This window comes from Agrilus planipennis, unplaced genomic scaffold (assembly GCF_000699045.2).
Source record: "Agrilus planipennis isolate EAB-ADULT unplaced genomic scaffold, Apla_2.0 scaffold128, whole genome shotgun sequence".
Classification (NCBI taxonomy): domain Eukaryota; kingdom Metazoa; phylum Arthropoda; class Insecta; order Coleoptera; family Buprestidae; genus Agrilus; species Agrilus planipennis.
In genome coordinates, this window is record NW_020438862.1 from 827,506 (window position 1) to 853,673 (window position 26,168).

The following is a 26,168-nucleotide window of genomic DNA, read 5'->3' on the forward strand; positions in this document are numbered from 1 at the left end:
GTTAATGTATTTCAAAATTTTAAAATATTTTGCCTAATTAGATATGGCAACATATTTATATGCGTTTCCTTGTGAATATAGAATAGTTTTGAAGGCAAATCAGTAAAATTAACTTTGCGCAGTTTCATTCTTTCGATATAAAAAGTGGCAAGATACTAACTGTTTGTCGTGGATTACGAGCTTAAATACCAGTATTACAGGAAAAAATGAATTTATATACCTACGGAATAATAATCCTGCAATCGACCAATTAGATTCGTAATTTTTCACCTAATGACATGTTGAAAATGTACATTATTCAAAAGTGACATTCGAGGTAAGAATACTATTTATTTAAATTTCCATTGCGGCATTTCTTACTATAAAATATATTGTTATTAATTGTGTAACATTTTTTTATTTGATATTTACGTTGTGAAAGTAAATTTATGAAGAAACTGATAGCAACCCCATTTATTTATTTATTATTATACCAATTTCGACGTGAAAGAACGTTTTGCATAAGAAAACGATAACATCATCTGAGAAAAATGGAAACTTTCTTCGCTCTTTGTGTCATGCTTCCTTCGATATTCCCTGACCTTAGTATTGAAATACTATAACACAATTGCATACGTTTACGGTCATGGGAGTTATTCTACTATTTCAAATACAATAGATCATATCTGGCATACAAATGAACCTTAAATCTTCATCTTATTCAGCTGCATCTTACTCATGTTCATTAATGCACAAATACGCTCTCCTTCTTGTTTAAAAAGAAGACGTTCTTTTATTATTTCGTCAACTTATCTAATTTTGATTATTTAAGTATCTACTATTATTAGTATCTATACATATATATTTTGTGTTTTCGTTGGTTGATTATAAAAATGGAATCGATGTTGCTATTTATCGTAAAAGTGATAGGTTACATGATAGTAATTTATGTTTTATCTATGCAAGAATGCTGCCATTTGAAAAATGAATTACAAAATGAGTAATTTTTCCATTTACAACCAGGTCGATTACAGGGACCGGTCGTTTAGTTAAAGTATTTCTATTTTTTTTTTTACATTATATGTGCGCTATTATAATTTCCTAACTCTAAAACATAAAGGACAACTTTGATGAAAAAAAAAAGGAAAATCGAAATAATTGTCGAACGTTTAAATCTAATTCGCACACGGAAGAAGGGAAATGTTAGAACAATGTGGCATTTACGACAAAATACTTGCAAACAATACACTTTTCCGTGTACAAGAACATGTAAACAAATATATATAAATGTAGACAAGTGTGCATCCTCTACGATGTGTTGTTACAACCGTAATTCTTCTTTACGACTATCAATTATACGTTGTTCTCTTTGACAATTTCGTGTTAGAAAGATTGGGTCAAGACATAACAATAACAAATTAGGTAAGTGTAAGTTTGACATTAAACAGAATTGTTCTGGAGGGGGCGCGAGGATTCACCATCGACCATGGGGCAGGTGGACAGACATCAGAACCTCCTGAAGTGGGAGTTCTACACATATATAAATACCTTTTTGGGACATCACAACTACAGTAATCAGTTTTTAGTTATCAAAGTTTAAAATTTTCCCCGCTCACAATGATGTTTATGTTTATTGTAAGTACCAGTGTTTTTTGATAGATATACATTTTATTTTTTTTATTACATTGTGCCAAAGTGACCATCAATATTAGAAGAATCTGCTTATTGTTAGTACGAAGTCGAATTTGGATTTAAAAATCTTAATCTCTGTATTTATTGTCGTGTGGTGGTTGTTTTGATATTTTTCTATTATTTACTTTTACACGTGGAATAAAATATCTATAATAAAACTGCAATCTGTGCGTTTAAAATAATTGCAAAAAAAAATAACTTTGGCGGTAAAAATAAGTGATGGGGTGTTTTAATACCACAGTGGGAATTATTGTCTTTTTGTGTATGTATTACATAAAAATCATAGAGACAAATTAAGGGCTCAACTTGAAGTTCGAAAAGTAACCATGATATTTTAATATTTGAAGGTGGTAGTGAATCTTTACTTATTATTTTGGTTGTAGTAAATCTGTACTTATTGTAGTTGTCTTTTACTTTGGTTCTTTTTAAAATACAGGGGTTCATGTATAGCTGTATTCGTTGGATGTTCATTCTCTACCTAAAATACGTACCTATTGGATTAAAATCTTTTAGGCAATATTTTGATTTTAAATATGTACACGTAGTTCGTTATAAATTTTATCTACTTAAAAACTTGACCTCTCTTTGGTACCATTATATTAAATTGAAGGAAGTTGAATGAATTGCTTTGAAACCTTACCATCATCGTGACATACATACCTGGTAAATACCTAGCTACTCATTATGTCACCAAATTTTAATGAGTAATTTCAGTTAGGAACTGTGATGTAATGTTAGTATTTCCCAATACTCATCTTAAATTCATTACTCAGTTTTATTTTCTTATTGTTTGTTAAACACCTTACAAACTTTATAACTGTCATAAAGTTATTTCGAACATGTTTATTAGCTTGGATAAGAATAGAAAGTACCTTTCGACTTGCTTACCAATTCGTTGTTTTGAGTTGCTAATAACAAAATTTTGAAGAAAAAATAGAAGAATGGACATCATATTATCACTTTCGATATGACTGTTAAATAAAATATCTAAGGTTTTTCTTTATTTTCATTTTTTTTTATTAATTCTGGTTTTATTTACAAGTTTACGACGTCATTATGAATTGCGATATGTGAAAATTGTTTATTTTATTTTTGACGATCGTAGTACCTACTTGGTTGTTTGATTTTCATCTCATCAAATATTATGATCTGAGTTTGACCTTAAGCATATGCTTTTTGACTACAAAAGTAGGTTTATTTAAGTAACATAGGGTGTCGCTTAAAAAATAATGGAAATTTTGGTTTTATTTAAAATTTGGTGGTCGAAAAATACTACACATCGCTCTATATATGTATTTTATTGTGGTTTTTAAGGCATTCAGCATCACAATGCTTGGTTCAGTTATGACAGCGCCACAAGGCGAATTGGAACCAATACCGATTTTGCGACAAGAGCAAGAGGTCAATTTTGATGGCACTTATAAATATAGGTGAGTTTACATCAATCGCACTTCGATTTTTGCCACATACAATAAGAATAGAGAAAGATAACACTTATTCAAAAATGTTGTTAAAGCTTTTAGTGAAACTTTACCAGTAAACCGCTGAAATACTCTTTTGAAGCATTATCTGATGCTTAAAGTCAGTCCAATGTAGAGCATTCATCAAACTCTTAGCCCAAAGCTCTTACTGGATTACAATTTAATGTTGAAAAACTTCGAACTGTCGAAAAATTATTAGGTTCAAATATTTTGAGAGCTTAAGGTATCTTTATTATGTATCCAATTGTTTTCTCGAGTCCCAACTAATTGTTCACAAAAGGGTTTGAAGTAAAGAGTGTCTACTGTAAGTCCTGAAAGCTCTAAAGCTTTCGTCCAGCTTTGGTTCATTGTTAAATGTATGCTGGAACCGAGCGGCTTGGCCTACAGGTTTAGACCATTGCTTAGCATTCGGGAGGACATCGGTTCGATTCCTGGTCCGTCTGCCTTGATCCAAGTTTTTCTGTGGTTTCCTTGGATCACTTAGGCAAATGCTGGGGCAGTAATATTCCACAAATAATCTTTCGTTCTCTTCTGTCTTCATTTCGTTCGTCTTATCTTTCTCACCCGAGCCACTACCTACCCATTCCCACGATTCCTGAAAGGAAGCTGAAGAGGGCCTTCCGCCCTACCTTCCGGAGGGACTGCCCGCCCATCAGCGTTAGTGGCTGGTGGGAATGAAACAACCAAAAATTAAAAATGTGTATGTTGTAATTAGTAGCTTTACATCAGGTGGTATTCTGACTATGTCACGAAATTCGTTCAACTTATGTGCGGCATGGTCTAGGGGTTTAGACCATTGCTTAGCATTCGAGAGGACAAGGGTCTTCCGTCCCAAAAGTTTTGTTTGATAAAGAATTTATGGTATTTTTATTGCTTTAGTTATAAGAAATATTGTCTGGTTTCTGATTTTCTTAAAATTCTTAGTTATGAAACGGGGAATGGCATAAGTGCTGAAGAGCAAGGATTTTTAAAAAATGCTGGCCAAGAAGAGCAAGAGGCGCAGGTGGCACAAGGTCAATATAAGTATACCGCTCCTGATGGACAAGAAATTTTAGTGACGTACATTGCCGATGAAAACGGTTTTCAACCACAAGGTGCCCATCTTCCCACACCTCCTCCCATACCTGAGGCCATTCAAAGGTCGTTAGAATACAATGCTGCCAATCCGCAACAGGAAGATGCAAAAGAGCAACAACAATAAATAAACAATAAAAAAAAATAAATCGTCATATTATTGTGCATATCAAAAGTCTCAACCGTTTGTTTGTTTAAAATTTAATTGGCTCGTCGTTCTTTTTCTCAATTCTAGTCACAAAAAATACTACACAACAGGGGTTTTTCAAATGAATATTGAAACAAGGCAATTTATTTATTTTACATAACATAATAAGTAATTTTTGTATACGCATCGTTTTCACGTTAGTTCTTATTTTACTTTTGTGATTTGCGTCCTTAAATAATGTGCATGTAATGATATTGTATCATCTTATTTATTTAATTACCATAATAGATATANATTCCTTCAAACGATGAACCTCTTTTTTTAAATGTTAAGGACAAAATTTTCAGAATCCAACTGTTTCCATATATATATATAAATGTATTTTGTCATCTGTCGAATAAAAGTAATAATTGCAAATAAATTTACTTTTTCTTTGGCATGCACCTAATAAAATCAAAATACTACAGCTTCGTGGAAAATTGTTCGCAAATAGTCAAGGATATGGGTTGTTCTACTTTAGATTAGCCTTGGATAGGAAGGGGTGGAGGTGCGTGTCTAATCAGTTTTAGGACTAACGACCATATGATGATGACAGTGTCTTATCTTATATCTTTCTCAATCGATTATTTGTAGAAAATGGTTAGAAATGAGGTTTCAGAATGATTAGGAGAACGGAAGGAGTTACGGAAATCAATAAGGATTAATGTTGGTAGGACATCAGCAGGAGCAGGAATTGAGAGGGCAAAGGTAGATCTATATTTAATTACTATTAACAAAGAGTTAGGGGTGTAATCTGCTCCAGTTTCACATTCCTAGGATTGAAGACTTAATAAAGATAAAGACCTCTCGTTTGGACACGCACGAATGAGTCGTCTGGTCTATCTTTCCTACCTTTTTTATATGAACTTTCTCTAATTATGCAAAAGTTCTTTTTGTTTTATCTCAAAATATATGTATCCAATCAGTTTCGTGAAGAAATTTATGTTTTGTAACGAGTCGAATAGTCTTATCTAGAAGTTTAATTAAAACTCTCATGATCAGTTTTAAGCACACACGATAGAAAGGTTGCAGTCACCATTATAAGGAGAAGATAATCCTCGCATTAATGCAGCTATCGGTTTTCTCAAGTTGATGATGTAGGTTTTTTGTATATAATATTTTGTTGTGTTTCAAGGCGAAATGAATTTCTTTCGTTTACATGCATAATTAATGAAAAATTTTGTAATAGGCTTTGTTGGACGTTCTAGAAAACTTTTCTATAAAATAAGTTAAAAAGATACAAAATACTCGTAGAAAAATACGCTCGGATGATGGAATAGGATTGTAATCGCTGCACTGAAAATTTTTTTTCGAAAATTGTAGGCAACATTTTTTGTTATTAACTTCTCCAGTTATAGGACGAGTCGTTTTATTTTATTACGAATATATAAACATATTAATATTTATTTTTAATAATATTAAATGTTATTGAGCTATAATATTATTATAATAATGTGTGTAGGTATATGTTTCTGTTTTCTTGAAAATTTCTGCTGTGATAATGATTTGTTACCTTTAAGTTATTCAATATGTTTGGGAATTGCGTAATAGGTAGTATCTTAGGAAACATTTTGGGACGATGGACGGTGTATATAAAAGCTGGGCCACTGTTTTCAATCACAGATGCAACAACCGTCTTGATCTTTATTTTTTATTTTTTCTTTCGTCTGCCTTCAACATGAGATTTGTGGTAAGCAAGCTACTTTGACACTTTTTATTTAACAGTTAGGATCACTTAACACCAGTTAGATTTTATTTTCGTCACTTTCCTTAACATTATTATTATTTATCGCTTACAATAATTATCTGTTAGGTTGCAAGAGGTTTTGGAATTATTCCTCAAATAGTTTGAAAGGGAAAATGACTTTAAATATTATGTTTTATAGATTTTTGTTGTTGTGCTAGTAACAGCATCTTTAGCCCAGCAACCTAGCACAACCCCTATCCCGATAATAAGGCAAGTTAACGAGATAAACCCCGATGGGTCATTTAATTACATCCTTGAAACTGGCAATGGTATTTACGCGGACGAACAAGGATATCCTAAACAAGTAGGTGACGTTTTAACGTTAGCAGCCCAAGGACAAACTCAATACGTATCACCTGAAGGACAGGTCATAAGATTGCAGTATACTGCTGACGAAAATGGATATCGTCCCGTTGGAGATCATTTACCAACACCCCCGCCCATTCCGGAAGTTATTAAAAAATCGTTAGAACTTTTACCAACTCTTCCGCAAGAAGAACCCCAAAAGCCTCGATAATTTTTTCGTTTTTATTAAATATTTTTGAAATTATTTTTATAAAATAAGACTGTGAATTATTAATGAGTGATTTTAACAATAAAAAAAGTGAACGAATCAGTACTTGGAGTTTATCTCTTGTTGAAGAAAACCTTTTTTTCATGAACACAAATATTGTTAATACAGTACCTATTTTAGAAAATACTACAAATGGAGCAGTAAACGCCATCTGTAGCACGATGCTACATTTTAGGATTACGTATGCTCCAACAATGTCCACTTGTGTGGATATCTACTTACTGAAGCGAACCCCGGCGTAGCTAACCTCAACGTGATAGTCACGTTAGCTTAATCGAATAAAATAATTCGAAGTGGTCTGTATTCTGTCGAAACTGCCAGACGCGGATCGCGATTTCGATCTTTTTGGATCACATCAGCGCGTCGCAGGCAGCTCCGACAGAACACAGATCAACTTTTACCTGCTGTCTTAACAGTACCTATTACTTCAGGGGGTACTTTAAAAACATACCTACTATTAAGAAACACTTTGTGTAAAAATCCTGTCAGTTATTAAATTCACGTTGAAAAAGGGGAACTGTTTTAATGTTTATAAACAAATTGTTTATCATAAAACATCTGTCGCTTTAACAATTAATAAAATTTTCGAAAAAACTCCGTTATTCGGTTGGTATGTATACAGTTTCCCTTGGAAAACGTTTGGAATATTTTGAAATCTTTTAAGATGATTACATGAACGTTGAACAGGTTGAAAGGTCAATATATGCATAAATAATTTGATACTTTTACACTGCACTGACCATGTGTTCTCCTCGCAAAACTAATATTTATATGGTTTGTTGCAAATTAAGGCACTATCGTGTTATACAGCTCGTCACGATAAAAAATTGAATGTCCGCAGTATGCCAAAAGAAAGTATAACTAAAGAACATTTTGGTGTTTAACTCCCACCACCTACTAATTCTAGGAGAGTACGGAGGAAGGCCCTCTTAAGCCTTCTTTCAGGAATTGTGGGAGTGGGTATGTTGATTGTGATTGAGGTAAGAAATATGAAATAGACGAAATGAAAAATGACCCAAGGAAACCACAAAAAACTTGGACCAGCGTAGACGCCCCAGAATTGTAAAAAAGTACAAAGTCTGGTTGGAAAAGATTGTTTGGTATTTATTCTGAGTAGTTGCACTTGCATATAGTTCTTGAATTATTCTATTCAATTCTTCGATTTCGAAATGTCATTTATTTTAATTTTCGCTTAACTCGTGGCGAGTTAATCTCCGTTCCCTAGCTCCACGATATTGAATTCGTCCACAAAACCTCAGGCCCATTTGTTAAACTGCGCTGGCAAGATTAAGTCGTTTGTCTTCTATGTTGAGCAATTACACAAATACTATTTTTTCTTGTAAAAATGTGTATTTACAATACAATTAGTAAAAAAATAATATCCACTAATCTATAATGCGACAATTAAATATCAATCATCAAGGCAGTAAATGAAGTAGTTAACCCCTTCGTGCAGCACCAGGCAATTCTTGTGGTTCGTTGGCTAAAATGTATTGGACAGCTTTTTGAATAGCTTCTGGAACTGGTGGGGGAGTGGGAAGATGTTCTCCTTGAGGATGGTAGCCGTTTTCGTCGGCGGTGTACTGAAGGCTAATAGGTTGGCCCTCGGGAGCAGTGTACTGGTAATATCCTTGAGCTTCTATGACGCCAGGACCCTCGGGCCCTAAACTTTTCAGGATGCCATTTTCGCCAGCAGTAATCCCGTTTCCTGTTTCGTACGCTACCGAATACGAACCGTCAGGATTGATGTCTGATTTTTGGCTGATTATTGGGGCGTCTCGTTCGTTGGTTTGGGATGCAACTGCAGCTATTAAAGCCGAGAATAGGAGTGCCTGAAATTGTATTTGGAAAAGGCTGTACAGTAAAAATTGTATCAGTATCATTTTAAATTGATTAAAATTATTGAGTCATTGACATAATCTGTACGAACTAACGGAAAATGTAACGGAAACAGTCCAAGAATCATTTTAAGCGACATACTCAAGTAGGATGAACGGGAGTCATAACGAACTTTGTATGGTGCACTAATACGTTCCGTGTGTCGTTGATTAATTGGTTCACACGCAATCGCTCATAATGTTACTATATATAATACAAATGCCATTTAAAAAGTTGCTTATGCAATTATTATAGGATAAAGCGTGTCAAATTAAAATTAGTAGGTGAACTGAAGATGAGAGAGAGAGATGTTAATTATTATGTACCTGTTTTGTTGTTAAGTGTGTATGTGTGTGTGTATATAATAGATAATGGCTTACCGTAAATTTCATATTTACAATTTTTAGTCGAATTTCACCGAAATGATTCTTCTCACTGTGTGAATATATTTGGAGAAGTGACTTCTATTTATATGCCTCCCAAAACAGTATTTTCGTAATAGTTGATATTAAAGAGTGCTATTAGGATTTGAACGAAAAAACACTAGATTTAAAAGGTCGCGTTTTGTTAAATGTTATACATACATATGTATAGCATATTACATGCATATTACATACATGTAGTGTAGCTTTTCTACTATCTTAAGGTCATAAAAAAATATATTTGAAAATATTTTCTTTTATTCCGTTATAAAAAAGACGTTTTTTTAATAAGTAAATTTTGGGCCACACCTGTAAAGTGACATTCCTGATTTTCATTTCGGCCATTTCGATTTTTAACAAAAAAACCAGAAGAAAGATTAATTTATCGAGCGTTTAAAATTTACACAGATCTAGACATATCGACATGCGACCTTAAAAACTGATAGTGTGGTCGATGATGATCTTTTTTTGCCCGTTAGTTACGATTAGTCTGGTGCAACTTTGAAAATATTTTGTGAAATAATTTATAGATACAAGGTCAGTTTCATCGTTCCTTATTGTTTAAACTGAAGAAGAAATTAATGCAAATTGCTTCTGTTTCATTAATAATTAATTTTTGTGAGATAACAGCTATTTTATTTCTTCTCTCTTATTCGCAACCTTGTCAAAGTACCGACGGCGTCGGACGTTCTTATGTTTGTCTTTGTGTTCATTTATTTCTTCTTTTTTTGTATATCTTAATTTCTTTTTGAAGATATTGTTTTGCTATTTTTTTATTAATTGGATATTTCATCTAGATGATAATTAATTATGTGAAAATCAACAAGAAAAATGTCTGTGAAGCGCTCTGTTCTTGTTAAAGCATAGAGAAAAACTGAGAAATTTGTGTACAACAATTTACTTAATTGAATACAGAAACTCGATAAAGACTCCAACACGATTTCAGATGGTATATATATATATATATGTACGTGTGAATCTATAAAGATACACATGTAGAATAGGTCAGAACCAGAGAAATAACGGTGAACTTATCCACGAAGGTTAAGCTTGCTACAGTATATTTGAAATAGAAGATGCACTTTATGAAACTATTTCCTATTTCAAATACTAATAAGTTACGGAAGAATGCGTTCGAAATACACACCGCAAAGTAATATATTTAGTATTTCCTCAAATCTGGACACCCTGATGGTTATCAAAAGATTAAAAGAAAAGTCCACTTTGCAAAGAAAAAACCCACCTTCATTACTGTTTTAAGTATTTGCTGATATCATTCAGTGAGCATGTATTAGTGTTTTATACATTTTAAAATATAACTTTCGTTGAGGAGAATATTTCAATAACGTTAACAGCTATTGTTTATTGCGGTTAATACTATTTCTGTATTCTACTCTACTATATTTCAAATGAATCACATCTCTGATCAGCGAGTACATGCATTGTTATTATATGCATGAGCGAGATTTCTAGATGTTCAGGACGATCTGGGTGGAACTATGTTTTCGTTCATCCTTGAAATTCCTTCGAGTAGCGGAATATACATGATTCAATACAATATTGGTAATGTAAACCAATTAAATGTTTATTCCTTGTTATAACATGACATTTGCTGATGCTCTTTCACTCTTACTTGATGTAACAACAATTTACAATTTATACACTTGTTTTAGGTAAAATTATTGCAATAAACTAACTCTCTGTTTCAGTAGCCTATTAGTAAAAGTGAGAGTTGAGTTAAAAAAATGTATTTTATAATCGCTACAATTGAATTTTACATTTTTGTGACAAACCTAGACCAAAAGTAACTCCAAAACTTTGTATTGTGATAGAAAATTTGTCAAATATGAATAAAAAATTGTTTTACTTTTACACGTATCATCGTTACATTAGAATCCTTTCTAAATAAAACCTTTTATGTTTCACAATAATAACTATTACTTTTTAATATCTAAATGATAAGTATCAGCATACATGCAGGTATAAGTAGATATTTACATGTATATCAAATACACCGTCTCTATATTATCATAGACGTAGTGTAACCCGTAAGAGATAATTTTTATTTACAAGTGACATTTCTTCATACCGTCCAGCGCAAGGGAAATTAATAGCGAGGATGAACCTCCTTATAGGACTGACTATCCCAACCCAGACAAGAAACTATATATAAATAAGAATTTTGCGCTTAGATACTTATAGTACAAAGTGATTGCTATTTGCATCATCATGTACACTTTGGTAAGTGGTCAGTTCTCTAGTTAAATGTCTTGTTACAGTATGTGAAAGTCAGTTATACTATATATTATTCTTATAATATGTAAATATGGAAATTCTAAATGTCATCTTTGGGTTACAATCGAGAAATTCATAGGGCAGTTATTCTAGTGCATACAATTTTTCTAGCTCTAATTTATAACGGGTTGCAATACAGTTGAAGTAAAATGAAACGTTTAACCAAATTTTATAATTTAAATTTTAAAAATGTTTCGTATTCATTCACATAACAACTTTTGTTAAAGCAAATATCAAAAATGACCTAATCTAGATAGTCATCTTCATTTTTGAAAAGACCCACTTACTTGGGGTTGGGGTTAAAATCATCATATAGCTATATATTAAGTTACTAAGACCTGCTCTTCAGTTTATCATCATAAATTTGCCTCAAATGTTCCAAAAATTTCCCTATAGCTCGTGTGTGTGATGGTAATGGCTGTGGCGTGTGTATATGGTCAAGTAGGACGTTATCGGCCTATACCAGCACCTGTAAGACCTTCTGGTGGAGGTGGTCCAGTAATAGCTATACTTAAGCAGACTCAAGATATTAACCCGGATGGATCTTATCAATTCAGGTGTGCTTTATATCATAAAATTAAATTGCAATTAGAATATTCTAAAAAAAGATTAAACGTTAGTAACAAAAATTGATGGCGATTTGACTTGTTATAATTCCATTTTCAAAAGGGCAAAGGCAATTGAAAATATCAAATGTTGATTGCGATTTCGATCATATTAGATATTAGAGAAATAGTAAAGTTAATCTTGCAGTTTTGAAACTGAAAATGGCATAGCTGCTCAAGAACAGGGCTATCAAAAACCTGGATCACCGGAACCGATCCAAGAAGCTCAAGGATCTTTTCAATATACAGCGCCTGATGGTACCCCGATTAACCTTCAGTATATTTCCAACGAGGGCGGTTTTCAGCCACAGGGTAATCACTTACCCATACCACCACCGACTCCTCCAGCTATCTTACGGGCTTTGGAATGGATAGCTGCTCATCCTGAACCGGAAGAGCAACGGAGAGGTTGAAATAGACTATCGAATGTCACACATTAAATTATTTAAATTTTTTATTACGACACATGTGTGTACCGCTTTTCTATGATTCGTTAATTTAATAATAAGTAGTCGTGCCAGCTGTAATGTGCATATACAATATAAAATAATAATAAAAACTGTTGCTTATTGAGATACACATCATATTAAGTAAGGAAATTATTTGTTGCTGATCTATGGCAGTAAAAATTTCTGTTGCTTAAATTCGATTCGGTATATTCGAGTTATCATGAGAAGTTTTCCAATTATTACGTTTTGATATTGTGCAAACAACATTCAGTATATAGATGGACAGATGAAGTATTTAAATGTTTAAATCTAAAATTAAGAAAACAGTTTAGAGGTTACGCTTCGGATATTAGAGTAACATATTTTACTAGATGTTCCAAGGAGACAGAATAATCGTAAATAAGTGTAATCGCTTAATCCAACCAAATGCTGAAACAATCGAGCCCATCCAAACCTTCGATATGCTACTACTTAGGTGAATTTACGATTATTTTTGTTTAAATTTGATTATTTATTGGTGCTAGATTTGGAAAACGCGCATCTTCATATCAAGGAGGTTGGAAACTTTGAAAATATCAAGACATTTATATTTAAAAACGTATGTAAAGTTTCATGGTAATTAGGGGAATAGTTTGAGATATTTTAAATAAACAAATTTTCTTGATACATTCTTACAAGGACTACCATAACGAAACTTTTCAATGTGACACAAAATTTTGATGAAAAAGGCATACATTTGGTTAACTATAAAAATAATAATTAAGTTTAATAAAGTAGCACATTAGTTGATAGATTATGAAACGTTGACTACTAAATGTGATGCCGATTGATTATTTATCTTAAGTTAATAAAATCAGAGGATTTTATAGTTGAGTATTAGACATAATTCAAGTGAAATCGAATTAAACTGTTGGTGGTATATCTAATAGACATGCGAAAATTTTATTGCAGAAAATGTTAAAACTTTCAAAAACATCTGCCTACAACTGACTTAACTTGTTGCCATTTTCTTCTATGAATCATTTTTGTTACATAATACTTGCACATTTTACATATAACTCTGCATTTACAATGTACATAATGCATTATGTATCATATGTGAGCTTTTATTATAAATTGGATAAAAAAATAACTGAAAAGTTTAACAATATTCAACCGGTTACAACTGATAAGGATATGTCTAAGTTTTATGATTTTGTTTTAATTGCGAAACTTAATAATTCCTTCAAACGATGAACCTCTTTTTTTAAATGTTAAGGACAAAATTTTCAGAATCCAACTGTTTCCATTTTGTAAGCTTTCTGCATAATATTTACATCTTATTCTAAACGTAAATACGCAGAACTGCACAATAGTATGAATGCATAAATTAACATTAGTTTTGGTATACAGAATTGAACAAAAAGAGCAGAACATTGTAAATGTTGTAATAAGTGAATATAACAATGAAATAATAAATACAACACTTTAAATATGTAAAAATAAAACTCTTTTGAATGTGAATGAACAAAGAAAGAAAAAATAATCTAACATGGTTTCAAACCGCATGTATTATTACATTTGTAGAAAGATGATTTTCATTGAATTTGGTTTGGGTTTTTTGGATGAAATAATAATAAAATCATGCAACTAATATTACATAAAATAAATGTTGTTCTCTATAATTTAGTTTTGCTTGTTTTTTTTTTTGCAAAACGGTGCCTATATTAAATTAAAATGTCTTAATAATAATTGTTTGTGTGGCCAATGCCAGTGAAAATTATTAATGGCCGCGCTATTTTCATTTCAAATGGAACAAGTCGTTAAAGTTTTGTATTTTTGCAGGTGTTTGGTAAACTGCTTTTTCTATGAAATTTCACAGGTAAACTTTAACAAAACCGGACACATTAACGATTCTAATTTGACAAAGTGCAGAGGATAACTTTAAACTGTACGCAACTGGGAGGTGGAAAACCTTCGATATGATATATTTCTGTATTTCTTTTTATGTTAAATCTTCTTCACATTTTAATCAGCAGTTCCAAAAATTGTGACTTCTATTCACCCACGATAGGCCTTCTTATTTACCAAAGATGTGAATAATTGTTGTTAAAATACTTGAAATAAAATATGCATACAAAATGCAAAATAGCTATCTTCTAAATAGATTCAAAGAGCTCGTTCTTATTTTGTTTTGTTGTTTATTGTAGTAAATAAAAACAAATATTATATTAATTAGGCAAAGGCTATTTTTACATATTATCCAATCATGATATTGATGTCAATTTATTTATACAATTCATACTGGAAAATAAGTTTAAAAACTGTCTAAATGCAGATGGAAATTAATGTTTAGAGAAAAGCATTTAAAATAGAGAATCCATTTGTACCTATATGGATTTTTCAAACAGAACTCGAAAATTTCAAATAAATTTACACCTCCGCATATATGAGATCATGTAATACCTATTTGATAGATCAACTTTTGTGAACCACTGGTTGCTTCATTATACATCATTCGAATAAACTTCTAAAGGAGGAGAATAGAACTTAATGACCAAATTCTGCTTTTTACATAAGATCGATTCCTATATAAAAAGCGAAACTAACTGGTGTTTATTGTGTAGATCGCGAAGTTCTTTAGTGGCACACAAAAATGAAATATACCGTAAGTATAAGCAATTGAATATTAAAAAGTAAAATATTTTTAGATGATGGAAAATTCGAATATTAACAACAATAATTGCAAATAATTACTTATTATATTATCTGGAAATAGAATGTAACATTTTCTCATATTTTATTGTAATTTGCTGGTTGCTGATGTTGTCCCTGCTACGTACATCTTTTTAAATTTTTCTTTATTCCTCAATGGGCAGATTGTTTTCGTCTTCACCCTTGTCGCACTTGGTTGCGCTGCTCCACCTCCAGCAGGGGGTGACGATGGGTCATACCACCCATCTGATGAAGGCAAATACGTACCAGATGCTAGTGGTGGCTATGGTAGTGACGGTAGTGGACAATACAGAGGTCAACCCCAACCTCAGCAGTATCAAAGAAAAGTCCCCGTATCATCCGCCCCTTCAGGCAATGCATTCTTCCGTTGTACGTATTACATATAAAAAGATCCAAAAATTCTTATCGACAAAAAAGTACGATAGGCCGATTTGTTTCGTTGAATCCGTCAATAGATATTCTCATTTATTCAAACAGATCCTCAGCCATCTTATCCATCACAACAGTCATCCTACCAACAGCCCGCACAACCTTCTTACGCCCCTGTGGTAGGTGCAGGTCCTGAGGCCCAAGCTAAAACCCTTAGAAGTGAATCGGAAGTCAACATTGATGGATACAGATATCTGTAAGTTGAACTTATTTTACAAATTATCTGCAATAGTAACAACACGTCGGAGAGTTTTACAATTTTGTTATGCTTCATGGGGGAGTATGTTGCTTCGCTTTATTAGGCAACGAAATACAATGTACATTTATTTTGCCGTACTACTAGGGTATCTTCAAAAATCGTATATTCGATTATGATTTATGTAATAATAGAAACAACTAATGGTTAGCCCTTGCGGCATCCTCGCAGTGTATATGATAAACATTTAACTGAAGAATTATGATTTTGATGAAAAATGAAATTGAATGTGTATATCTTTCGAATTTTTACGAAATGTTATGCTCTGTTTCAACCCTTTAAAATGAGATTATCGCAAAATCCGTTCTTAGTGTGCCCTTCATGTAATAGCCAGAAAATGCTCTCAAAGTTTCATTCAAATCGATCCAATGGTTTCGTTTGCGCGGTGATCATCAGTTAGCCAGTCAGTCAGGACAGGCTTCTGTATATACAGAAAAATAATCATATTACAAATCGTTAGTTAAAACATGATCGAATAGTGCTTCTGATGATTTAATGAGAGTCTCTCTTTCTCTTTGTCTAACCAACTAGCTAATGTGAAGACGATTCATTAGCATATAGAACGATGTTTAATTCAGAACATTGTGCATTTGACATTTTTCGATGCCTTTAATGGAAATATGTAAATTATCAAAAATAATGGTCTTGCTTGAAACGGGTCAGATGAGTGTCAAAACTTTTACGCAACTACCAATATTTATGGGAAGACCTTTTGCCAAAACTGTTAACTGTTTCGTATTGATGATGATTTATGCAAATTTTACTGGAAAATAGCGATTAGCCACTATTTCTGACATTTTCGACTGAATAAGCTCGGTCAAGATGAACGAAATTTCTATTTCTGTCAAGGCCTTCAAACCACTTTATCTCTAATCGTTGTTTTATTGCAATTATAATTTATACGAACATTGTTTTAGAAATAATAATTTAATTATCGAAAATACTTGATTAGATATGAAACCGATAATGGTATCTTCGCTGAAGAAGAAGGTCACCTCCAAAATCAAGGTACAGAGGGCGAAGCTTTGAAAGCTGTCGGAGATTTTAGGTACACCGGTCCCGACGGTGTGGTGTATTCCGTGTCTTATGTTGCCGACGAGAACGGTTTCCAACCTGCCGGTGCTCATCTTCCAACACCACCCCCAATTCCTGAGGCTATTGCCCGATCTTTGGAATTTAACCAGCAAGAAGTACCCCAACAACAGCCAGGAAGGCCGTAAACGATTACTTTCCTTGTTATACAAATGATATGTAAATGTGTTTCATGTAAATAATGTACGAACTTTATTCGTTGCAAGTAAAGTACAATAGTTACACCTATAAACTATTTCATTTCAGTTTTGTCTCATTCTTTTCTTCACCTTTATCTTGTGTAAAACGAACAAATTAATAAAATATTTTTTTTTTAATATTTGGTATACACTGGCCTGTTTAGGCTATTCTACTAAATCCTATATCTGTATACTACGAGACGTTGGGTCAAACTTCTACTGTGCTTCTACCGCAAGATAAACTGAGTGGTTAGATCATATCTTATCGTTCGTATTTGTGGGAACACTGGATCAATTCCGGCTGGATCCGTCTCCCTTGGTGCAACATCTTCTGTGGTTTCCTTGAACTTGGATTGTTTAGGCAAATAAAATAAAGCAGTAATTATTGCACATATGCTGTATTCATGTTCTATTATTTTCATTTAGTCTGTCTACTCTTTCTTCTTCCTCTAACACTACGATTTCACTCTTTCGATTCCTAAACAAGACCTTCCGCCATACCAACCACTTTGCATTACAGAATAAATCGGTAGCATCAACGGTGTAATTTAATCTTACCCACCACACAACAAGACTGAAAAGAGCACTTTGCCCAATCCTTTGACGTAGACCCGAGGAACTACTCATCCGCCAGCACCAGCAACTTTTTTTTACAAAATCAATTGTGGATAGTTTCAATTATATTTCAAAATTAACACATTTTGAAACCTTTTAATTGAACTCTGGGAAGCTACAGATATTATCAACAAAATCCATTTTTGTTTTTGTTTATTATAATTAGTATGTATGTAGGGATGACTGAAACAGTATTGCGTTATCTACCAGTCAAATAAGAAAAGGCTAACGTTAGAAATAACATGAAATGTCACATTAAAAGGGAAAATGAATAAAAAATTATCATCATCATCATCATCATCATAAGGTCGTCAATCCTAAGACTGGTTGGACACGCACCTCCACTCCTTCCTATCCTGATCTAATCTTCGCATTTCCTGACAACTAGAACAACCCACGTCCTTAACTATTTGTGGACCGTACTTTAATCTAGGTCTACCTTTATTTCTCTTAACTTCTGTTTCTGTCTCTAATATGTCTCTACCTAGACCTTCATGCCTGAGAAGGTGTTCTACCAACCTATCTCGCCTATTTTTTTTATTGATTTCCATAGAGTCCTCTGTTTCTCTATTCTCCCAAGTAAATAAAAATTTCTGGTTTGTTGACTTCTTTTAATTTCAGTCATTGAAAGTAGTAATAATGTTTAACATGGTAAATATAAGGGTTAAAACTGCTACTCTGAGTTTCCAATTGTAATTGTTACTAGCGTAAAACGTAAAAATGTAAAAAGTTTTAAACAATTCGCGCATTACAGAAACCGTGACAAAACTAACGAAAACTATTGTTTTTATTGATAAATAGTTCTACCTATTGCCATATTAAATTATTAAGACAGCAGACGTTTAGCGTTGCAAAGAATGCGATTTATTTAAACAAACTATTTTTTCTGCATAATAATAGATGGCGTGTAGTATTGAACAAATTCATTATTGTAGTACAAATTTTTGCCACAACATCCTTCAACTGTATAAGCAACTTTAAAAATGATTTTGTTTTTTTGCAAGAAAAACTACATTTGCTAAATATATTTTTCTCTAGTCTTGGTGATTAAGTGTTTCATAAAAGTACATACGATATAACATTTAAGCTATGCATGTGTAACTGTGATGAGTTCACTCAAGAGGCTTTATCTTATCACCCGATGAGCGTTTGTTGCAAAAGCAAAAGAAGATACAGTTGACAAATGTTTATTCTAGTTTTCATCTTGCATTTGTATAAACAGTCGTTTGATTTTAGCTAAAGTTCATGTTAAAACGCAGTTGGAAATAAATAATTAATTGAATATTCAGACCATCATCCTTGACGTCCTAAACTGACTCATTATATTAGATTTGCTGCCGATTATACGATTACTTGTTTGGTAATATTCAAAATTGCAAAACATCCGTCGAAATACGTTTTTCTAAAAATCAATAATTTGGCATTATTATAGTTTATGTTTTCATGGTTACATTTCTCTGCTAATCTTAAAGGTCTATAACATCCTTATCTATTAATACTTTTAAGAATCTGTTTAGTGTTTGCGTCTGGCGTACGTGAACATAATGATTTACATCAGTCTTTCCAGAATCGTCATCGTCATCATCATCATACAATATATATAGATGGTCCTGATGTGCAACAAATCTATTATAGTTTCGAGAATCGCATTTTATTACCTATTGCACTTTTTTTACATGCATTAAGAATTGCATTAAACAAACCGACCGTTAAATATTAAAAATGCTAACGATTAAATTTTTTGAATGTCTAATAAGAAACTTTGTCGGAAGGTCATTTAATATTACAATGTGGATCTAACTATACAGGGTGAGCATAAATAATTGTATGGGCACACTTTTCAGAAATTGAAAATAAGGCCTCTTCTAAATTTTCATGATACCTTAAGTGGTTAAACGACTAATGAATAAATAAATAAAGGCATTGAAAAACTCATAGAAAGAGCAATCTTGAAGAAGATGTCATGAGAACCTTTTTGCTATTATGATTACGCTATCGGTCCCTTTTTGTCCTCGTGTTGAAGGCTCATTTAAATGAAATGAGATATCGACTTAAAGTTATACTATTACACACTAATTGTATAAATCTTTGACCAAGAGACATAAATTTTTAAATAGCCATTTTTGAACAGCTATTTTTCATTCTAAGTTATTTGCCTTATCAGTTCTTGAATTGTGAAAACACCCTGTAAAAGGCTTCATGTTATACCACTGATTAAGTACGTTTTTCATTTCGATTATTTTTTAATCTAATTTTTTTCCAACAACTAAAGCTGATACTGAAGTTATAGAAAATAAATAATAAAAAATACGAAATATCCAATTTACCTACTATGTAATGTAGTTGTTTACTTATTTATTGTTATTCCGATAAAATATTCGAATCTACTCCTACTTAGTATCAGTAATATGAATTAAAAAGACAAAGCGGAAACAATAAATACAATAGGTATACATAATTATTTAATAAATGATGGAATGAATTTTATCTTCTTTTTCGACATTAATACACAAATAGAACTCTATAACTATAACTCTCTGTAAAATTATCGAAAAATTGCTTCCTATCATCCATATAGGCTGTACGAGTCAATCCAAAAATAAGTCATAACTGATTTTGTATACTACGTAAAATACGTACATATGTTTCATTTCATTACAGGACTTTAAGAGAAACATCCTAAGGGACTGATTATTATATTATTGTTACTTAGTGTTAGACATAGACTTTAGAATTCGAATTCGAAGTTACCTTGTGAATTTATTTTATGTTTAAAATTAATAGACGTTTTTAAATTATTTTGACATATTTATTAGGGTTTTGTTATTAACGTGTCCTATTGTATTTTAATGGTATGCTTAAATACATTTTGTTCTTCCGCATTTTCAGCAAAAGTCACAAAAATTAGTGATTTTAATAAAAATATATACAACGCTTACGTAATTATAAACAACTATGTTATTTACGTTAGTCACTCATATCCTTATAATTTATGTTAGCATAAAAGTATTTAATTTAAAATAGTTAAAATTCCTTGTGATGTCATTTCAGACAACTCTGATATTTCGTGTTACATTTAGTAGGTACCATATTACATCAATTTTAGGAAAACATCAAGAGTGGTCTTCATTTTTGAATTTCACGTTGCTGCTGCCCCCAGAACTTTAGAAATATATACAAAAATAATCCTGCCAAAATACAGCTGTTAATTTTAATATTGACACGTGCCCGTGACAGTTGACGTTTTAAAGGCAAACAACTTTGGGTTTTCCAAATTAATGATTTGAATTTTTGCCTGGCTCGCGAATATTAACCAAATAATACAATCTGACTAGGAACCACAGTACTATATGATGACTATATACATTTCTTTATTTCTTTCTATTTTTGGTCCTCAATTATCTTTGCGATATTTTGGCCCATTTAGAAGAGAGGACACAAATTTCCTTAGGTACATAAAGTGATATTTTCCGACTGTAGGGTAAAATAATTGTAAAGGTTTTTTTAAAACTAAACAGTGGAAAATTAATACGTTGATATTTTATTGTTAAGTATTTTAATGTTCGTTTTACGTACACAACACGTTTAAGATAAAAAATTCAAAATGCAGAACTGAAACTTGATAAGTCATCAAATGATGCATCACATTCTTCCCATTTTTCATCTGACCTTTACAGTGCTAGCAGGAGAATGAAATATTTCGGACTTACCTTCCGTTAACCTTTAATTAATTAACACTTCTATTTACTTCTTATGAGCTAGTTGTGTTTCATGGAATTTCCAACGATATTTCTTCAGCCACATAATTTGTCGTATATTTTATATACTTTAAAAATTAACCCGTAAATCTTCCGGGTTTTAGTCTAAGGAATGGTACATTAGAGTAGCTACAATGCTTTTTTATAAATGATGTAGATGATAACAAAAATATATTTCATAGGTGTAATTTAAAATATAAATGAAATTGGAACGTTTGTCTGTGATACCGAAAAACTGCATTTTTAAAAGTTCATTTCGTATTTGTATGTTATTGAGACACAAACGACAGCATCACTTTGTTTTTGTTTGTCTGTCTAACTGTTTTCTGCCTGTAGGTACGGGTACATCTTTGAGACGATTGAACCGATTTCAGTAAGACTATTATCATTATTAGGATAATGTCAGGAATTATCTAGGTTATTTTTTTTTTAATGGCTTGTTAGTCATAACAATTGCATTTATCATAAGTAACTGCAAATAATTTCACCTGGGCGAAGTCGCAAGTAAAAGCTAATTGATAATGGAAGGAACAGTATTTTGGCATTTTTTTTTATTATGAAACCTTGAACGATCGCTTGCCAAATAGTAAACAAGGTAGGGGTTAGGAGGTCAGAGTCACGGCTCCTCAAGCTTTCCTCTTTTTGAGCTTTCTTGGTTGTTGCATTTAATTAATAAGTAAACAAATTAATTCGTTGTTTATTTATATTCTTTTTAAAGCAAATACCTAAATAATTGTCGATCAATGGTTTTAATTTTTATTCGCCATGAAAAAATACGCAAACTGCTAACTGGGACAATTCATAATACAATTGTATAACATACCTATGCAATAAGCATTAATCTTCAGGATGTGTTAAGGAAAATATTCTTATGCAACGTAAACCAGCTTGAATTCTTTGTTTTGACGACTATTCGTGGTCGTGGCATGTCAGTAAAATGGATTTGTCTAACCATTTCCTCGTTGATGTTCCTGGTTTGTGAGAGTTATAATTGATAAATGTAAGATAATGAATTTATCACAGTCTCCTTTTGGAAAAGCAATATTATTTCTACTATACGTAGGTATTTTTATGTAAAAGCAAAGGAATTCTTTGACGCTGATCGAGACCTTGTATCAGACACTTCATTATTCTTCAACATATTAAAATACATTTTCGTCGGCGCCAGTTTTTGAGACAGTTATAAAAATACAAGTAAATGTACATTTGTATGTGTGCACACTTTTCAATGTGAGAAACGGGGGCTGTTTTAGATTATTTACCTCAATATATGCCAGATGGAAAATTTATTTATTAAGACTTCCTATCCTTTTCCTTTCCGTTCATGGAAGCGTTTCATTTCTGCTTTTCTTTTTCAGCAAAAAAAGTTAACTGTAGTTTTCACTCATGACTTCGTTCACATGTATTCTATCAGATATAAATTTTAGTTCATTTTAAAAAGAGAGGGTGAAATTGGTTTATGTACAAAAATTAATTAAATATTTTATTAAACTTGAGTTCTACAAAATTACAAATACCTACCGTTTTATTTTAGTTGGAGCAAGCGATAAAAAACATTTTTACTTTGCTGTACTTCACTTTGTTTTACAAAATATGTTTTCGCACAATATAATTTGTTATTGGGGCATTCATGAAATTCGCGAAAATCTTTACGTCACATTAATTTTTACTGTAGAAAATAAATAGGTAATTGATATTCATTCACCAGAAGGAATTTAAACGACAAACTGTTCCTTCCATCTACATCCGTCAGTGCGTCCACAAGAAACTGATATTTTGAATGTCGTTTTTGCGACTTTCAAGGACGGTCACCTACCTAGGGATGGAATTCTGTTGACGTAATTTTTAGAAATGTTAAAAGCAAACGCTATTATTATTGTTAGACAGAAAAACTATAAATTATCTTTATGAGAGGACTATTTTTAATCGGAATTTCTTAAATTCCTAAGTAGCCTTTTTATACAAATACCTACCTACATGAATCTTATGCTTTTTAATTAAAACAGTAACACTTAAGTTCTTTTTCTATAATTGAAAGTACAATATTCGCGCCCTGCATTGGTCAAGTCGGCTCAACTGCTTAAAGTACACAATTTATGGATTTATATAACAACGAGCAAAAAAACCTTCTTTGAAGATATTAAAACATATTCAAATTGGTTGTTTCTTATATAATAATTTGCTTTACCCGAATGAAAGGGCTTTTAGGTACTATTCTNACAAAAATCATTACGTTTTTATTATTAATGAAATTTAAAGAGCTTTTTGTGACCATTAATGCATGTATTATATTATGTACACCGATAAATATATGTTGTTTTTCAAATCGAATATTTCATTGACATCTTCAGCTGATGGATGAGTCAAGCTAATATAAAAAGTTAATGATCGATTATATTCATTTTTAATAATCGATTAATCACCGATCGTTTTATAAAAAGGGCGCCAATGGTAGAGAAAAACTGGAAACTACTGACTTAAAATATTTATGCATAAATAATATTCCGCTAGGACTCTTATTAGACGTTTCTTTTTATCCTAAAATTGTTGTATCCATTTTTTTTGGTACCTATAGCTCAGATCAAATGGAATTTGACCTAATTTGTGGATTTCAAAGTACTCTTTACGGAGTGAAAGATCAAGGCTTAAAACAGGTCTATTACTAATGTTTTCTGTTGATCTTTGGTTGTTTGGGTTTAGGAAATATATTCCATCACATTTTCCTCGAAATACAATCTTTCAAAGGATTAAAAAGCCACTTCATCTCTTGGAGCTTGCTAGCTGTTGGAAAATCAGTTACACGGTTCCCGTTCTTTAATCACTTTTATTAGTATTTCGTAAATTTGTGAAGCAGCCTATTATGTAAAATGTGTTAAATTATGTTCTTAAGAAGTTATAAAGAAAGTAAGAGAGAACGTTTCTAACAACTTCGAAGGTCAAAAGTTCTTATCTTTTGGAATCCACGTAAAGAGAAAATCAATGCATTTTATACCTCAACTATTGAGCATCCTACGTTATTGCTAAATATCTTCGTACAACATTTTAAAAATAAAAGGAAAGGACATGCTAAAGCTATAACAATTACATATAAGAATCCGAATATCATTTATTGTTAAAATCCGTTTTAATCAATTTATTAATAGCTCCATCTATGCAAATCTAATGTCATACAACACAATATACTGCAGTATACAACAAATGACTTTCATGGAATTAATTAAATATATCGCTTTATGAATTGAGAGTTCGAAGTTAGCCTGTAAGAGGTCATCGCTAGTAGAAAGCTTCAGATAAATTTATCGTTACACCTCTACTTTAAATAAAGAACAAATGAATCTGTTACAGTGTGCTTTATTAAAATTTAATTTTGAAATATTCACCTTTAAATTTTATAGTTAGGTACATTAATACCTAAATAGAACGACATTTTTGTCTGGATAATATGTTGAATTCAAATGTAGCTGTATAAGCTGTAAGCTGTGTTTGATTTGGTTATAAAATTCTACTGTAAATATTGTCTTGTCAGTAAAGTGGCAGTTATCGATTGACCTCAACTAATCGTTTGAAATGTTCCAAACGTTGCGGTATTTTAGTAATTTTCAAACTTATTGCGATGAAATTCAACGGTAGGTCAAGCGACGAACCCGACTTGGAAACGTACGCAATCGTATAAAAAAGTGGTTTCGGGTCTGCGAGAAGTTTACAATAAGAAATACTTATTCTTATTTCATACGTACGTCCTCCTAATAAAAACAGAAACATATTTTTGATAAATATATTTTACGTTAAACTTGTAATGTTGTAAAATTTGTTTATTAAAAGATAATAATATAAACGCACTTTGTAAATATTGTTTAATGTTAATAAAGCGGTTATCGATTGGTCTCAATTAACTGTTTAAAATATTTCAAATGTTACGCAATTTTAGTAATGTTAGAATTTAATGCGTTGAAATTCAACGCTTTTTCAAACGACAAACTCACCCTACAAAGCGTATATAGTCGCATCGAAACGGGGTGTCCTACCGGGAAAAGTTTACAACAAGGAAGACTTATTCTTATTTCTTACGCATATCATCTTCTCAAAGGCAGAAGTATGTTTTCAATAAATATACTTTACGTTACACGTTAATATTGTAGAGTTCTTGATTTGTTTATTAAAATATATCAATATAAAGCACTCTTGTAAATATAGTTTTATGTTAGTTACGTGGCGGCTATCGATTGACATTGAATAAACGTTTAAAAATTTTCAAACGTTGCGATATTTTGATACTTTTAAGTTTTAATGCGTTGAAATTCAACGGTAGGTCAAGCGACGAACCCAATTTTGAAACATACGCAGTCGTATCGGAAGGTGGTTTCGCATGGGTAAAAGTTTACGATAAGGAAGATTTACTTTTATTTCTTCCACTTGTCATCTTATCGAAGACAAAATATGTTTTTAATAAGTATCGTATTTTACGTTAAACTGATAATATTATAAAATTTATTCAGTTTGTGGCATCATGGTTTTGTTGCAGAAAGTAAAAGTCAAAGTCTGGTATTTGACGTGATGATTATTTAAGGATCGTGAAGAAGAGGATAATTCTTTTTACAGTAATTTATTTATTATTGTGTACTTTGAATCGGCCTTCACATTTGAAATACCGACTCGTCTCTTTTTCCGACAAACCACGTGTGCTTATTGGGCTATTTTAAATGAAATTATTGACTTCTCCTCTACAGCAAACATAAAATAT

The 26,168-nt window shown here is 31.9% G+C and overlaps 5 protein-coding genes across 6 annotated transcripts; 4 read left to right on the forward strand and 1 right to left on the reverse strand.

Annotated features, from left to right (window-relative positions):
• The first annotated feature begins 1,508 nt into the window (after positions 1–1,508).
• LOC108743212 (endocuticle structural glycoprotein SgAbd-2-like) lies at positions 1,509–4,664 on the forward strand. Of its 2 annotated transcripts, XM_018478691.2 has the most exons (3): positions 1,509–1,614; positions 2,986–3,101; positions 4,077–4,664. In XM_018478691.2, exons 1-3 carry the CDS (start codon positions 1,597–1,599, stop codon positions 4,351–4,353), a joined length of 411 nt encoding a protein of 136 aa, XP_018334193.1. In that variant the 5' UTR covers positions 1,509–1,596; the 3' UTR covers positions 4,354–4,664. The 2 variants fall into 2 exon arrangements, with proteins under 2 accessions (XP_018334193.1, XP_018334192.1); XM_018478690.2 differs by lacking the exon at positions 1,509–1,614 and having other exon boundaries at positions 2,947–3,101.
• Positions 4,665–6,001: 1,337 nt separating this feature from the next.
• LOC108743210 (endocuticle structural glycoprotein SgAbd-2-like) lies at positions 6,002–6,779 on the forward strand. Its single transcript, XM_018478688.1, has 2 exons — positions 6,002–6,103; positions 6,300–6,779. The coding sequence occupies exons 1-2, from the start codon at positions 6,092–6,094 to the stop codon at positions 6,675–6,677; spliced, it is 390 nt and encodes a 129-aa protein (XP_018334190.1). The 5' UTR covers positions 6,002–6,091; the 3' UTR covers positions 6,678–6,779.
• A 1,285-nt stretch (positions 6,780–8,064) lies between these two features.
• On the reverse strand, positions 8,065–9,100 carry LOC108743213 (endocuticle structural glycoprotein SgAbd-8-like). Its single transcript, XM_018478692.1, has 2 exons — positions 8,993–9,100; positions 8,065–8,566 (listed from the first exon to the last, which is right to left on the reverse strand). The coding sequence occupies exons 1-2, from the start codon at positions 9,002–9,004 to the stop codon at positions 8,174–8,176; spliced, it is 405 nt and encodes a 134-aa protein (XP_018334194.1). The 5' UTR covers positions 9,005–9,100; the 3' UTR covers positions 8,065–8,173.
• A 2,121-nt stretch (positions 9,101–11,221) lies between these two features.
• On the forward strand, positions 11,222–12,487 carry LOC108743211 (endocuticle structural glycoprotein SgAbd-4-like). The gene is made up of 3 exons (XM_018478689.1): positions 11,222–11,275; positions 11,726–11,886; positions 12,083–12,487. The coding sequence occupies exons 1-3, from the start codon at positions 11,264–11,266 to the stop codon at positions 12,345–12,347; spliced, it is 438 nt and encodes a 145-aa protein (XP_018334191.1). The 5' UTR covers positions 11,222–11,263; the 3' UTR covers positions 12,348–12,487.
• A 2,434-nt stretch (positions 12,488–14,921) lies between these two features.
• Positions 14,922–17,120, forward strand: LOC108743209 (endocuticle structural glycoprotein SgAbd-2-like). Its single transcript, XM_018478687.1, has 4 exons — positions 14,922–15,030; positions 15,242–15,467; positions 15,576–15,723; positions 16,736–17,120. The coding sequence occupies exons 1-4, from the start codon at positions 15,019–15,021 to the stop codon at positions 17,001–17,003; spliced, it is 654 nt and encodes a 217-aa protein (XP_018334189.1). The 5' UTR covers positions 14,922–15,018; the 3' UTR covers positions 17,004–17,120.
• Positions 17,121–26,168: the final 9,048 nt, after the last annotated feature.